At 27.6% G+C, this 14,548-nt stretch overlaps 5 protein-coding genes across 5 annotated transcripts; 3 read left to right on the top strand and 2 right to left on the bottom strand.

Annotated features, from left to right (window-relative positions):
• Window positions 1-3,881: 3,881 nt before the first annotated feature.
• LOC129613855 (matrix-remodeling-associated protein 7-like) lies at window positions 3,882-4,685 on the top strand. Its single transcript, XM_055528142.1, has 3 exons — window positions 3,882-4,101; window positions 4,160-4,323; window positions 4,394-4,685. Exons 1-3 carry the CDS (start codon window positions 3,970-3,972, stop codon window positions 4,509-4,511), a joined length of 414 nt encoding a protein of 137 aa, XP_055384117.1. The 5' UTR covers window positions 3,882-3,969; the 3' UTR covers window positions 4,512-4,685.
• LOC129613851 (G patch domain-containing protein 1 homolog) lies at window positions 4,627-12,293 on the bottom strand. The gene is made up of 4 exons (XM_055528137.1): window positions 12,183-12,293; window positions 8,391-8,462; window positions 6,919-8,334; window positions 4,627-6,270 (listed from the first exon to the last, which is right to left on the bottom strand). The coding sequence occupies exons 1-4, from the start codon at window positions 12,220-12,222 to the stop codon at window positions 4,724-4,726; spliced, it is 3,075 nt and encodes a 1,024-aa protein (XP_055384112.1). The 5' UTR covers window positions 12,223-12,293; the 3' UTR covers window positions 4,627-4,723.
• On the top strand, window positions 9,304-10,404 carry LOC129613853 (peroxisome biogenesis factor 2). The gene is made up of 3 exons (XM_055528140.1): window positions 9,304-9,494; window positions 9,554-9,982; window positions 10,045-10,404. The coding sequence occupies exons 1-3, from the start codon at window positions 9,372-9,374 to the stop codon at window positions 10,336-10,338; spliced, it is 846 nt and encodes a 281-aa protein (XP_055384115.1). The 5' UTR covers window positions 9,304-9,371; the 3' UTR covers window positions 10,339-10,404.
• On the top strand, window positions 11,184-12,052 carry LOC129613854 (chymotrypsin-1-like). Its single transcript, XM_055528141.1, has 2 exons — window positions 11,184-11,674; window positions 11,736-12,052. Exons 1-2 carry the CDS (start codon window positions 11,216-11,218, stop codon window positions 12,030-12,032), a joined length of 756 nt encoding a protein of 251 aa, XP_055384116.1. The 5' UTR covers window positions 11,184-11,215; the 3' UTR covers window positions 12,033-12,052.
• On the bottom strand, window positions 12,071-14,526 carry LOC129613852 (pentatricopeptide repeat-containing protein 1, mitochondrial). Its single transcript, XM_055528138.1, has 4 exons — window positions 13,403-14,526; window positions 12,747-13,303; window positions 12,516-12,690; window positions 12,071-12,463 (listed from the first exon to the last, which is right to left on the bottom strand). The coding sequence occupies exons 1-4, from the start codon at window positions 14,399-14,401 to the stop codon at window positions 12,191-12,193; spliced, it is 2,004 nt and encodes a 667-aa protein (XP_055384113.1). The 5' UTR covers window positions 14,402-14,526; the 3' UTR covers window positions 12,071-12,190.
• Window positions 14,527-14,548: the final 22 nt, after the last annotated feature.

Genomic DNA, 14,548 nt, shown 5'->3' with positions numbered 1-14,548 from the left:
ACGGTGGGTTTCCCCATTTCAATAATAAAATTTTTCTATATACCTTGTACTTTTTTATAAAAAAAAAAAAACAAAAAAATATTTTTATTTCAAAAATATTTATAAACATTCATGCCTCTGATCCTCAACCGTGTAATATAAAAAATGTAATGACAAATTTTGTAGTGATTAAAATTAATGCATAATTATTGTGTTTGTTATACACATAAATATATGTTGGCATGTGGATGCCTTTACGTTATTTTAAATTCCAAAATACTATAGGAATCTATGTGATAATCATCCATAATTAGATTAATTAAAAACGAAAGAATTTTTCGAGATGGTTATTACATATAGGACTACATTAATAATTTTAAATTTCTATATTTTTTGGAATATTCGATACACATATTAAATTAAAACTAGAAACAATAAAATTTTTCTTAAATATTAAATTGATAATTTAAAGACGTTTAAAAATGAAATTGAATGACTTAAAAAGAACTTTACAAAACTTAGAGAGCACAAGAATCGTACGTTACGAAGCAAATAACAAATTTATAACGTCTGTAATTGAAATACTTAGATAAAAAAGTAATTTTCGCTTTAGTATCTCTAATATTGCACGAAACCAAAAATATAATCATCTTTTTCTTCTTTTTCATTTTGTATGATTATACTCGTAATATATAAAACGTGAATCTTCATCACAGCAGTTTTTAAAAACAACTTGTTATTAAAAACTTATGCACATGAAACCTTTACATATAAGATACTGACTGCTGCATATATTATTTTGCTACATTTTTAAAATTTTTGTTTTTAATTAAAATTTTCACGTACTTAAGTACACGCATTTGTATATGACCACAAATGTACATTGTGTACATGTTCATATTATATAGAATTTTGATTTGACATAATAATATTTTTCTTCTAACATTGTAATTCTTGCAACTAAAAATAAAAAAAAAATTCATTCATAAAAATTTTCATCAATGACATAATTATATGCTAATTTATGTACATGTACGTATGTATGTACGCACGGCTAGATACATGTAGATTCGTAAATGTTCTATACAAATATGTTCGTCTACGTCTTAGTACTGCAACAGTAAGGTGATATTATAAAATTTTAAAAAGATTAATGTCTGACGATAATAGACAATTAATTTTTAATAAATTTAGTACTGTGCCAATGTTATAATTGCAACAATTAATTTAAAAACTGGAATTTTAAAACTTTAAAATTAGTAAATAGTGATAGATGTATGTATTTTTTACAGATTTCAATTCAAAGGACTTTAAGATTATGATTATTATTTCTTTATGTATACCTATATATGATATTCGAATATAATATTATGTTACGGCACCTTCTTTTTAAAATAAATAGCATCGCAATGCAGTAATAGAATTAATGTGTACTTTATATTAAAAAAATAAAAAATAAAAAATTGCGAACTTTAGATTTAAATCTTTACTATAATTTCAATTCAACTAATTACTGCAGCAATATTTTATTAATCTTACGGTCAGAACGATTTTTGTTTCCATTACAAATTCAAAAAAAATTTAAAATCTAAATATGAAATTATTATTGAACGCCAATTATTTGATTAGATTACCTTAAGCATGAGTTCACACACGTTTTAATTAATAAAAAAAATTACACTCTCATTTTTTCGTAATAATGTTTTGTAATAAAAGCAAATTAAATAGCTGAAATAAATAACACTTTAACTGCATATTTTAAAACTATTCTTAAAATTTTTACATTATTTTATATTTTTAATTTTTTTAAGTGTTTAACTTTAATTTATTTCAGGTCTAACTTGTTGGCAGCATCAAACAATGAATTTTCAGTGAAATTTTTGTAAGAAAAATCGACGAGAAAAAACTAGTGGAGAACGAACTTTTGAAATCATTTCAAAATATCAAAATAAACAATACATATATTTTTACTTATTGAAAATATCTTAAAAATCTTATTTTGCAGCATTTTAATTAATAAATTTGTTTTTAAATTTATCCAAGTTGATTTGTCTTTTTCCGCTTACTGGCGTTTCAATTAATAAAATGCGACAGGAATCAGAAAAAGGCGTATTTACTTGTTCAAAATCAACAAGAAACAAATAAATTTTAAATTTTAAAAATTTATACCAGGGCATTTATATTCAATTTTTATTTGCAGGAAAAGCCGCAAAATACTACAAGTACCTACATACATATGTACCTACCCAAATATCCATAAAGCGTATCGAAGAAAAATTAAAATCTTAAATGCTACAGCATGTTTTTTGGAGTGTTAGTTTCAAATGAAAGATGAAATTTTTCTCGTAAACCTCAAAATTGGCTGCTGCGTATAAGGAAAATAACACCCATTCCTGACTATCTATAATCAAATCTATAAAAATGTTTGAAAAAATTTTATTAATAAAAAATATTATTTATAAAAGAAAACAATAAGATTGCATATAAAATAAATATAAATATAATAATCGTTTAATGCTTGTTAATTTTAAGTTTCTATTTTGAAATTTTAGAAATTTTTTGACCCTTTATTCCATGTGGTTTTGGTACAAATCTTTTTAATAGGCATTTTAAGGTAAAATTTAAATAAACCAAAATTTTAAACATTTGGATACTAAAATAATGTTATAGAAATTCGTACGCCAATGAAGCTAAATATTATTGAGAGTACTCATTATTGAATGGTTCTCCTTACTTAACTAAAATAAAAAGACCAAGTTGAATAGAAGAGCAATAAATTAGAAAAAAGAAATAAATAAATATATGTACATATGTATGTACGTTATAAAAAGCCCTTTTTGAGCTTAATGCATACAACCAATCTAAAAAAAGTGCCCTCCGAGTTATGGTTAATAATCTGTAGTAGATAAACTTGTAATGATACAATGCATAGACTAAATGTGAATAAGTCAAACAAAAAATAAAAACTACATATGTATGTACATATGTATGTACATTATGTGTATGTATATATGCAATACCCGCGATACCCATTTTAGGCCGGAAAGGCTGTTAGACTGCAAATATTGTCTGAGTTGATTTGAAAATATTATCTGAATATTAAATGTTTAAATTAAAGGAAAGTAAATGTAAGTTACCTACCTAATATATGTACTTATTTAATTATGTAAAAAGAAGTTCCAAATTCAATTTTAAAATTTAGTTTCTTATACAAGTTACCTCTTTTTGTGCTAGAAAGTTTTCTACTGATGATTTGGAAATATAGTATTTTATAAAAATATTATGTACTTTTTTATGTAGGCTGACAGAAATATAGGCCCTCAGTGAGAGTAACAGTTGAAAATGACGAATTTACACAAATCTAATTATTATTAGTGATAATATTTTTAAAGTTTTCCTTGTATTAAATTGAAAAAATTTATTTTAAAGAAACCTTCCATGCTACTGTTCATTGTTTTAAAATTTCACTAAATGGTACTCGCCTAATATAATTTGACAGTTAACCTTAATGTGCAATGTAAGAGAAGTATAATTTTAAAACTTACGACAAAAGCCTGACAAAAATAAGAGTGATTTTTCGATTTTTCTCTGCTATAGTTTCAATAATTTACAAGACATTAGATATTATAATGATTCATCAAGTCGTAATACTTCTGAAACTACTGATATTTTTGCAAATTGTCTAGAGCAATCTAGATCCTTATTAAATTTTAAATTTTTTATTAATGAATAGTGTTCATTATGCGCACTTTTGTGGGAAGTGACCATAAATCCTTACGTTTATCGAAAAACCAAATTCATTTCCATTCGATTATAATATAATCGAAATATCTATCACTAGTTTGATTATTCTGCTTTTCATAAAAATACTGACATGTAATTTGACAACTTGCACCTTTCAATGCAGTAGAAGCAGAAATGCAAAACTTATAAGAAAAAAATTACCGTGAACATTTGTAAGGCATTTTTCGCGAATTGTTGTTTCTCATAATGGAAAAATACGAAACATTAACAATATTACTTGATAATTTATCATCAACTTACGTATTTACCTTAATTTTGACAACTGCAACAATTATATGCACATTTATCTGCTCAAAATATGTTAACTCTTGTCTACAAGTAAGATAAAATCATTGAAATACAAAATTTAAATGAAATTTTACATTTTTTTATCAAGAAAAAAAATGATCAAATGAAAACAACTGCAAATGATTTAAGAAATGAAGACGATGAACAGAACAGTAATGAACTTTCAAAAGGGTTTTTGGGTCAAATAAGGTCTGCAAAATTAAGAAAGCTAGAAGAATTGTTAACTGAAGAACAAAAGGTTGAAGAAAAGAAGTAAGTAAAAACTATGTATGTATAAGTAAATAAAAATCAATTAGGTTAAAATTTTTTTTTTGATTTTTAGTATAGAAAAAGAGCAACTGGCTGCTATTTACAAATTGCTAAAGGAACAGGAATCTATATATCAGACCAAAGAGCTTGACGAAAATGCTTTAAAGGAACAACTAAAGTTATACAGATGAAGCAATCATATTTAGCTGCACTTACATTTAGTTTACTATAAGTAAAGAGTTGTTATGAATCAGTGATAAAAATTGGATTAGTTTATGTTCTTAGACAAAAATAATAAAATGTACATACTTATATTAATTTTTAATTTATAAGCACAAGCAATAAAATATCTTAATACATATGTACATAGTGCTTTAAAAATATGTATAAAACTTAAAACTATTTATTTTTTATGTTTTTTACTTTTTTTGCTTTTCTTTGATTTTTTTTTAACTCTATGGCTGCTATCACTACTCGCGCTCGAACTTTCACTACTACTACCACTTCTACATCTGTGTTTAGATCTGTCTTTCTTTTTTTTCCTTTTTTTATCCTTTTTACTATTCTTCTTCTGTTTTATATTTTCATGTGTTAACTCTACCCATTCTTCGACAATTTTACTTTTTTTCTTATGTTTTTCCATAAGTTTTAGTAACTTATCATCTACGGTCGGTTTTAAATCATGTACACTGAATTTAGGTTTGTTAGAAATAGATTGATTCAATTCACTAGTGCTTGTATTTACTTTCGGTCCGTAAATAATTGATGAATCTTTATCATCTCTTTCCATCAAAATGCTTTCATTATTTCTTTCTACGTGTTTTTCGTTAGTATCGAATGGCAAACCAGTCTTAACCTTCTCTCCAACATTCTCGTGTCGGTGATTTATATCTGTTTTTGAAGGATCTCTAAAAAATGCCGCAAAAATACCTCTTGGCGGTGAATTATTTCTTAAAATATTTATTTCAGCGGCAGTCTTAACAAAATTTGCAGGAAATTTAAGATTTTCTTCATCTTTTTCTGTATTATGTGTTGCGCGTTCAGTGTTATCAATACTTTTACTATTTAGATCATGTTCCTCATTATCACTGAAATCCTCGAATATTTTTTTATATACAGATTTTTTTTCCGAAAGAGGTTTGTCTTTCAATTCCTCAATTTCTTTCTCAAGTTCATTTTTTGGTTCAGTTTTGGAATTTTCTTTTTTTGCAATTCTAGTCGCAATATTTCTGTTATCATTAGATACGATTTCTTTTTCTTTCTCCGCAGTATTACTTCCAACATCGATAGAAATCGAATCCTCTGAGGAAACTCTCTCCTTCGTATTACTTTCAACTTCAATAGGAATTATAATTTCTAATGATGAATCTTTGCCAATACCAATTTCTTTAGAAAACATATCTTTTGCAGATAACCTTTTGGGGCTATCCCTTTGGCCTAAATTTACTTTGACAAATTCCTCAGCTTTTGGAATAATAGTTGGTGTAACAAATGAATCCTTTTTGTTAACAGAGTCTTCTAAATAATCGAATATAGATAATTTCGGTTTTTTTACTGCATTCTCCTCTTTGATTAAATTTACAAATGGTTCAGCTATATTAAATCTCTTGCAAATTAAGGATATGGGATGCCATGTTGATTTGGTTCGTACGGTTTTGCCCCTTCTATCTGGATCTATAATCTTTGATGCTTTTTCAGCATTTTCAGAGCTTTCTGAGACGAATCTGTCTGACATTATTCCTTTAAGTGGTTTGTATATTCTTTTTGCTTGTTCAAATTCTTTCTTTTCCATTTGCCGATCCCACTCTGACATTGTTGGTGGCTGAATGGAACCCAGATATGAAATAATTTCTTCATCTGATTTAAAAGTTTTATTCAAAAAATTTTCATAACGTTCTTGTTTTGCTAAATCTGCCAAAAATGGTTTAAAAATGTTTGACGTCGTCGAATCTAAAATTAAAGAATGTTTACGTGATTATATGAAATTTTTAAAATGATTTTACACGTTCTTATTAACAAAAATTTTTTTTGGTTTTTTTTTTTGTTTTTTAATAAAAATATTTAAACAACGTGGTATTTGCGGAAATCTTCCGCTTTTCATTTTTGTCTATATTATGAACGTGCTTATTATTCTATTACAGTGCAAATATTTTTGTATAAAAATCGAACTGAAAACTCAAACTATTAACATTTAGTCTCATTCACCAAAAAAATGAAGTCAGGAAAAATCTTACGTGCATTTTTATATTTGCTTTTAATAGCATTTTTAATCGATTTAAGTTTCTGCGAAACTCAAAAAGGTAACTACTTTTGCATTTTTCAATACTGGTAAAAGAAATTTTTAAAAAATTAAATGAAAAAATATTACTTTAATTAGTAGAAGAAAGAGCAAATAATGCTCAAAATCAAGAAACAAGTGGAACTTTGGCGGATAGTTTTGGAAAGCATATCAGAGATCCACCGGTACACAGAGCAGACTTTAATTTAAGGCATATTATTCAGTATTTAAGGGCACTAGTGTGATAAAGTTTATTTTATGAATTTAATTTTAATTTGGTGATATTAAGGTCACTTGAATAATAAAATTAACTTTCTTACCCAATTTTTTTGTAATTTTACTGGCCCCATTTTGAATTACTTCAATCTCCTTTTGCACTGTTTCTGAATAAGTATTGGATCCGTTATGAGATATTGTACCATCTTCATTAATTACTTCACTTTTAACAAAATTGCAAGACTTGGATGCAAGCATATCAAGAATTTCGTCCTTTTTATTTTCTACTTTATATTTCTCATTAATTTTTTCCAAATAATTTAATTTTCTTTTATTTCCAAGATCTTCCTTTTCTTTAATTTCTCTACATTCGACACTTTTCTGTTCTATTTTTGTATCTTCAAGTATTGCTCTTCTTTCGTCCAAAGTTACATCATGTCTTCCAAGACCTCTGTTTTTGACATCTTGTTGTTTCTTTAACAAAGCTGCTCTCTCTTCGTCTAATGGCTCAAAACGCGACTTACGTTGTAACCAATTTCTAGGTGTAAAATTCTTTGGAATAATAATATCAAACACCCTAGGTTTGCTATTGCATTCTTTTGCACTGCAAAAGCCTTCAATTACATGCAGATCTTGCAAATCGGTTTTAACAGGTCTGTTACTTTTATTCGTTTGATTTTCTAATGAAAAATCATAATTGCTCATGTCATCGTGATGATAAATATCTTCATCTTCTTCTTCAAGCGCACCTACTCCAAAACCTTTTCCACGAATTGATAGTTTTTTTTCATTATCAAGTACTTCAAGGGGTTCAAATAAATTAAAGTTTTGTTTCAAGACTGGATCTCGACTTAAACCGGTATAACCCAAACCGAAAACATTATCTTTTGGAGTATAGATAAAAGGCTCATAATCATCTGGAGCAAACGTTACTCCTTCCATATCTGACAAATCAGATTCTTCAGAATCCGGCAACGCTGTTTTACCAATGGGGCCCATATCACAACCGTACTTTTTTTGGGATGACTGCTCTTCAAATCTTTGTTTGGCATATTTTTTTTCTTTTAAGGTTTGTCTTGGTCCAATCCCCTGTCCCTCTTTCCAACCCATCTTTTTTAAAATTCGTAAAGCAATATTATCCCTACATGGTTCTATTAACTGCTGCAAAACTGGAACTCCTGGAATAGGTCCACCGCATGTTTCAACAATTTTTCTTTTTTTGTTATTATTCCTGTTAGAGTCGCTGAATTCTTCAGTAGTTTGAATTCGTTGTGGAGCTATGCCAAATTCACTAAAATCTTCATCATCCATAAAATCTGACGGTTTTTGTGTTGGGAAATTAGTTTTTTCATCTCGAGAGCTCTTAAATTCTTTAGGAGTCCAGCCTTCTAACGAGCCCACAGTATTCCAAAACCCCGCACTAAAACCACCAGTGAAAGCTCCATGAAATCTTCGGCGTCCATTTTCGTCTGTAACAATTTGATCTTCTACTAATATTGGTTTTTTAGATGGTACTTCATCTAAAAATAGTTTGATTTTATTGCAAAAATTTAGAAAAAAAATAATATAAACTTGCTTTCTTCTAAAGGTTCCAACGGCGTGCCAAAACGGCAAAAAACTTCCGTTTCATCCATCCTATGGGAAAGTCCTAATATCAAGTAAGAAATTTGAAATTTGTTGAACTGGTTTCAACAATTATACTTTTATACAATATTTAAAAATTTTGCTTTAAAAAATTGTTTTTAGTCTTATTTTTACAAACTACAATCTCTTTTAATGTTTTGATGTATTAGAAATTGTTTATTTTAAAAAAGAAAAAACAGCTGTTTTTTATCAATTTTGTCCCAAATTTTGGCATTGTCATACTGTAATTTCTAGTGATCGCATTATATATTTAAAAGTAAAGAATCGATTCTACAAAATATAAATAAAAATATTTTACTTATACTTATAAATAGAAATATTAAAAATATTTAAAGTCGATAAATATACAAACTACAGATCAAACTGCAAAACAAAATTTACCGCAGATGTCTTTACAAAACAAAAATTAAATTTAAATTCTTTCTTATTATAAAAAAGCTCATATCCTTTACTTTTTTTTTAAATTTTGTAAAGCAATGGAAATTAATCATTAGGAAAATAAAAAAAAATTACAAGAATAATAAACAACTTACTCATCGTAAAAACAAAAATATTGCTAATGACGAGAAAGAAATTTCAGAATAAATATGTACACCTTAAATTTTTCAGCGATAAAAATTTCATTTGGTGGTAAAGTACTCTAGGATAATCTCAAAATGGGAACTCAGCTGTTTCTAAGTTTTGGGCGAAATTAATTTTTTTCCACTGCCAATCTAAGCGTAGTCAGTCTATTCCTCGGAATAAGAAAGTTAAATTTTTTATGACATTGACATAAGTAAAAATTTTTGAATTACCAAGTGTCAAATGTCAATTTTATATTTTGTATTTACTAAAAATTTAATTTTAAAAGCAATAATTAATGTGATTGATAACTATGAAATAAACTATATTTGCTTACAAAATTCATGTAAAAATGAATTCAATAAAAAAAAATCCATATGTATCACGTGTTAACCAACTAGATGCAGTTCATTTAAATAAAGATATTTACCGTCTTATTCGTGAAAATATTTTTGAAGCACTTCAAGAAATTTCAGTAAGCTAATCCGAAAATCATCTTTTTTTTATTAATTTCATTTTGCAATTCATTTTAAGCCTATAGTCTTCTCAAAAATTCAGCCGGAAATTGATCTTTTTATACAATCAGCTATATGGCTTGGTTCAGTTGGTAAACAATCAGCTACTTTTGGTCAACAAATTCTTAGATTATCTTATGATACTGATAAGCTTACAAAATCAAGATTATGTTTACATTTTATATTAAGTATTTTACCGCAATATATGAAAAGTATAAGTGAACAAAGATTAACTGGGAAATATTGGATTCAAAAAATTTTATTTTATGCAAACAATGCTGCTTTAGTTCTAACTGTTGTGAACTTTTTTAGATTTTTAAAAAATGGAAAGAAACCAACGTTAATTGATGTTTTATTGGGTTTGGATTATGTAACTTTAGAAGGCGGACAAAAAAGAAATTTAGGATATGATTTTATGACCCGAGAATTGATTTGGGGAATTTTTATGGTAAGTTTATTTAGTTTTTGACTAAATAGTAAAATGAAAAAGTAATTTATTGTTACTTGCAGGAATTAATTGGATTAATAGTTCCAATGATCAATTTACACAAAATTAAACGAATATGCAGATTTTATATTAAACCACATAGTCTTAGCAATATTATAGATAATTTAAAAGCACCTGAAATGAATTTAGAAACAACTTGTGCATATTGTAAAGAAAGACCCACTCTGCCACATTATGCTAATTGTAAACATATATTTTGTTATTACTGTTTGCATGGAAATTTTTTAACAGATTCAGATTTTACATGCCCTATATGTGATATAAAAGTGGAAAAAATTATTCAATTCAAAGTTTGATTATTTTTGAAAATAACTTGTAGGAAAGAATGGTTTTTGGGAACGAATCATAATTTTCATTTTTTTTTTACAAAAAATTGATCTTGGAAATTATTATCCAAAATAAATATTGAAAAAAATACTAATTTCTATTGTTTGTCTCTTGATTTTCCTTTAATTTCTATCAAATCAGTAATTTTGGGCTTCTTTATAATATAATTTTAGGAAGCTAACTAAATACCGTCTACTAAATAATAATTCACAAATTAAATCATTTATATTAACTGTATTAAATCTTATTAAATTTCTTGTGTAACTATGCAGATACAGTTCGCCCTTTGAATAAGCTTTTCCTAATAAAATTTGCATAAAATATACCTATGTTATTAATGTAAAACTTAAATATTAAAATAAATTTCTTTCAATTTATGACTTGCAATTATTTTTTGGATAATATTCTGATAATGTTGGATTATAATCTACATTATAAGCACGTTTCATTCTGTGTTGTAATCGGAAAACCCGCGAACCTTTATTTCCAAAAATAAAAATTAACACATCACTTATAACTAAAGTAGGTACCTATATTAAGTAGAATTTTATATTTCAACCACTTCAAGTACTGGATTGAAAAAGATAAAAGAGATTATTAATTTATTTTAAGTAGCCGTTAGAAATACTCTTTAATGATTAGATAATTCAGTTCTGTATTAATATCTTTAAAAGCAGTCGCTTAATTCGCTTACCTTAATCAGTTCAATTAAATTTTAAAAGTACGTATAATTTTAAAGAAACATTCAATTTGTAAATAGATAAGTAAATACGCAAAGTGGTACACAAAGTATAAAAAGTTTTTGCAAAATTTTTAAGCATTTAATTTAGATTTGGATTTTCGCTTATGATGTTGAAAAGTTTTCTGTTAGTTTTAATTGCTGTTGCAGCAGTAAATGCCCACAGTGGCCGTGTAGTCGGAGGCACAGATGCCGAAGAAGGTGAATTCCCATATATCGTTTCACTTCGTAGCTCATTTGGATCACATTCATGCGGTGGTTCAATTCTCAATAATCAATGGATTCTTACTGCAGCGCATTGTGTTGGCGCAGGAGCCAATGGAATAACTATTCAATATGGTGTTACTAAAATTGATTCAAGTGGACCAAATGTTTCTAAAGTATCGAAAGTAATCACACACGAAAAATACAGTCCTTCAGATAATTATAGAAATGATATCGCTTTATTAAAACTAACTGAGCCTATTCAATTTAATGACAAAGTTCAACCAGTCAAACTCCCAACACAAAATCAAGAATTCCCACACGGAACTTCTTCACTTTTAGTAGGATGGGGATTAGATAAGGTGAGTTCATATCTTTTAGTTCTCAATATAATTTTTAATAGGAACTAAATTTTTTTCTTAGTCTGGAGGTTCTATCCAAAAAATCTTACAAAAAGTTGATTTAATTGTATTTAGTGATGCGGAATGTACAAGCCGCCATGGCGGTAGAACCGATTCGTCACAAATTTGCGGTGGTGTACCAGAAGGATGGAAAGGACAATGTAACGGTGATAGTGGGGGTCCAATGTCTGTCAACGGTGTTCAAGTTGGCATTGTTTCTTGGAGTGTAAAACCTTGCACAGTTCCACCTTATCCAGGGGTTTATACTAAACTTTCTCATTTTATTGATTGGGTTAACGAAAAAATCAGTAAAAATTAAATTATGTAAAATAAAAATACAAAAGTAAAATAAAAGTATAGCTTGAATATGATTTTTACTCAATTAAAATTGTTGAATTTTGAAAATGAAAGTACTTGCAGTACTTTAAGTGATAAACGTATTAAGCCTTTTATTTTATTAATCATTTACCTAGAATACTACGAGCCTTCTGCTTTTTCTTTATTTTCATTTATGCTAAGATCATGCAATTTGACGTTTTTAATATGCTTTCGTATTTTTTTCTTTTTTACAGTATCATTTTCATCAGCTTTAGTTTTTTCTTTAAATTTTTTATAAGGGTTCCTTTTAACTTTTTCAATTTGTTCTTCTAACGTTAGTCCGGAAATACCATTTTCTTCATACCACATATGTAAATGTTCCCTGAATTTTTTATAATTTCTTTGAAATTCTAGGCTCTTAGAAATTTTATGCTGAAATTTTTTCATTAAAAAAAATTTTAACAACTTATACAAATTTACTTACTCTGACATTCACCAATTTTGCACACTGCTGATTGAATTTGGATAAATGGCATAAAAAAGCTTCATTAGGCCGAATTTTTTCATCCAAAGCAATTTGCATGATTTCAGTTATATAATCGAAGTCTTGATTACGACATCCTTGATTAAGCATTGCGCCCAATATTTGAGTATTCATGCTATATTTTTGACATAGTTTTAATAACTAAATTAAAATCACACTTAAGTTTCTTACCTCATATCTCTTTGTTTCATATTTTTTAATAATTCTCTAGCTTCTTCTTTTGTCTTACAAGATAATGAGAGAATGCCATAAGTAAAGATATCTGGTTTTAATTTTACAGATTTTATCATATTCAAAACCTCTTTCGCTCCATCGTAGTCAAATCGTAAGCAACGTTTCTTTATTAAGGTGTTAAAAAAATCTATGTCGGCTTTTAAACCATCTTTTTTTATTGTCGAAATTAACGTTTTTTCTGCGGAATTTGTTGATGGAATAACCTCTAAAAGCATTGTAAATGTCTCTATGTTTGGGGTTACTTTATTGAATTTCATTTCTCTTAAAAACCCTGAAAAGCCACCAATTAGAAGTAATCGATCTTCGGGTTTTCGAATCTCATTTATTTTTATTAGATTTCCTAAATGGGGGTTTGAGCATAGCAAATTTGGAACATCATTTGCATAAAAAACTTCTTTAGGAAGTACTAAGTCAGTTTGTGTAGCGCTCGAAATATTTGTGTTTGATTCACTAGTTTGAACACAAGAACCTCCATTTTCATTACTTGCAATCACCTTAAAAATAAAAATGAATAGTTCGAATTATTTTTCATCTTAAATAGGTAGGTACTCATTTGTGGAAAAGAAATGCAAGTGAATAAAAAATAAACTTACTTTTAATTCGCCTTCCCCTTCTTTTAAAAAATTCTTACTTTTATTTATTATATCATTTATGACGTCATACATAGATTCTAAATCTCCTATTGAACAATTTTTCACACATCTTAGAATTGTATTAAAAGAATAAATATCTGGGCGAACATCGTTTCTTTTCATTTTATGCCAAATCAATAGGGCATGTCGAAATCCAAATTCCATATCTGAAGCACAAGCCTGTAATAAGAAATTGAATGTTTCAGTTTGAATAAGGAAACATTTCTCCCTCATTTCATCAGCAATTTGAAAAGCTGCAGACAAATCTTTACAACGACCATAAGCTTTTATCATTGCATTATAGTTTTTCTCATTAGGTTGTAAATCGGATTCTATCATTATTTCTCTTAAACGATTAGCTTTAGCAAGACCATCAGAAATTGTTGGAGCATTTGCGCAAGCGTTAAACAAAGAAGTGAGTGTGCCACCACTAGGCTTTAAGCCATATTGTTTCATTTTAAAAAATAGTTTAAAAGCTTTTCGGGTGTATCCAACTTTGGCACATCCGCTTATTAATAAGTTAAAAATGTATCTATCCGGATGTATGCGATCTCTTTTCATTTCAACTTCTAGTACATCTAAGGCTTCCTTAACTTGCCGCTTATCTAAATGTCTTTTAATGCACCGAGCATATTTAATAGTTTCTTTGTCCCTTGATGGTAATTCCTTAATATATTCCTCTTCCTTCAAATCATCTGCGTCATCCGATTCGTCTGAAAGACAATACGAGCCTCCAAAAGTATCCGGATCATTTGACGGCTTATATTCTTTATCTCTTATTTCACTTCTAATATTATGATTTTCTAAATCAAATTTGAATTTACTGTTCGCAATAATTTGTGTTTGGTATTGCTTTTCGAATTTTGGGTTCCATATTTTATGTTGCTTTAAAAATTTATTCGATAAACGAGTATTGCCTCGAAATAATCTTAGAATACCGCAAGATAAAATTTTTGACATTCTTTTCTTTTACCTCTTCGTAGATCACAAAAGAAACATTAAATAGTTTGCGAAAATCATTAAAAACCATTAATTTGAAATTAAAAAAATTGTTTTTTGTTTATAAACATAAAAAAAAGCACATTTGTGTCAGCTGATGCTGGTTAT

Source organism: Condylostylus longicornis, unplaced genomic scaffold, assembly GCF_029603195.1.
Source record: "Condylostylus longicornis isolate FDR11 unplaced genomic scaffold, ASM2960319v2 ptg000092l, whole genome shotgun sequence".
Lineage (NCBI taxonomy): Eukaryota > Metazoa > Arthropoda > Insecta > Diptera > Dolichopodidae > Condylostylus > Condylostylus longicornis.
This window is presented reverse-complemented; position numbering and strand designations above follow the sequence as displayed.

Coding starts and splice junctions, on each gene's coding strand:
- LOC129613855 (XM_055528142.1), top strand. CDS start 3,970: ATGGAAAAATACGAAACATTAACAATATTACTTGATAATTTATCATCA. Junction 4,102..4,159: donor ATGTTAACTCTTGTCTACAA/GTAAGATAAAAT, acceptor TTTTTTATCAAG/AAAAAAAATGATCAAATGAA. Junction 4,324..4,393: donor CAAAAGGTTGAAGAAAAGAA/GTAAGTAAAAAC, acceptor TTTGATTTTTAG/TATAGAAAAAGAGCAACTGG.
- LOC129613853 (XM_055528140.1), top strand. CDS start 9,372: ATGAATTCAATAAAAAAAAATCCATATGTATCACGTGTTAACCAACTA. Junction 9,495..9,553: donor AAGCACTTCAAGAAATTTCA/GTAAGCTAATCC, acceptor ATTCATTTTAAG/CCTATAGTCTTCTCAAAAAT. Junction 9,983..10,044: donor TGATTTGGGGAATTTTTATG/GTAAGTTTATTT, acceptor TGTTACTTGCAG/GAATTAATTGGATTAATAGT.
- LOC129613854 (XM_055528141.1), top strand. CDS start 11,216: ATGATGTTGAAAAGTTTTCTGTTAGTTTTAATTGCTGTTGCAGCAGTA. Junction 11,675..11,735: donor TAGGATGGGGATTAGATAAG/GTGAGTTCATAT, acceptor TTTTTTTCTTAG/TCTGGAGGTTCTATCCAAAA.
- LOC129613851 (XM_055528137.1), bottom strand. CDS start 12,222: ATGAAAATAAAGAAAAAGCAGAAGGCTCGTAGTATTCTAG. Junction 8,335..8,390: donor GTTGGAACCTTTAGAAGAAA/GCAAGTTTATAT, acceptor AACTATTTTTAG/ATGAAGTACCATCTAAAAAA. Junction 6,271..6,918: donor TAAAATTACAAAAAAATTGG/GTAAGAAAGTTA, acceptor CTTTAATTTTAG/ATTCGACGACGTCAAACATT.
- LOC129613852 (XM_055528138.1), bottom strand. CDS start 14,401: ATGTCAAAAATTTTATCTTGCGGTATTCTAAGATTATTTCGAGGCAAT. Junction 12,691..12,746: donor ATGAAACAAAGAGATATGAG/GTAAGAAACTTA, acceptor TCAAAAATATAG/CATGAATACTCAAATATTGG. Junction 12,464..12,515: donor CAAAATTGGTGAATGTCAGA/GTAAGTAAATTT, acceptor AAAAAATTTCAG/CATAAAATTTCTAAGAGCCT.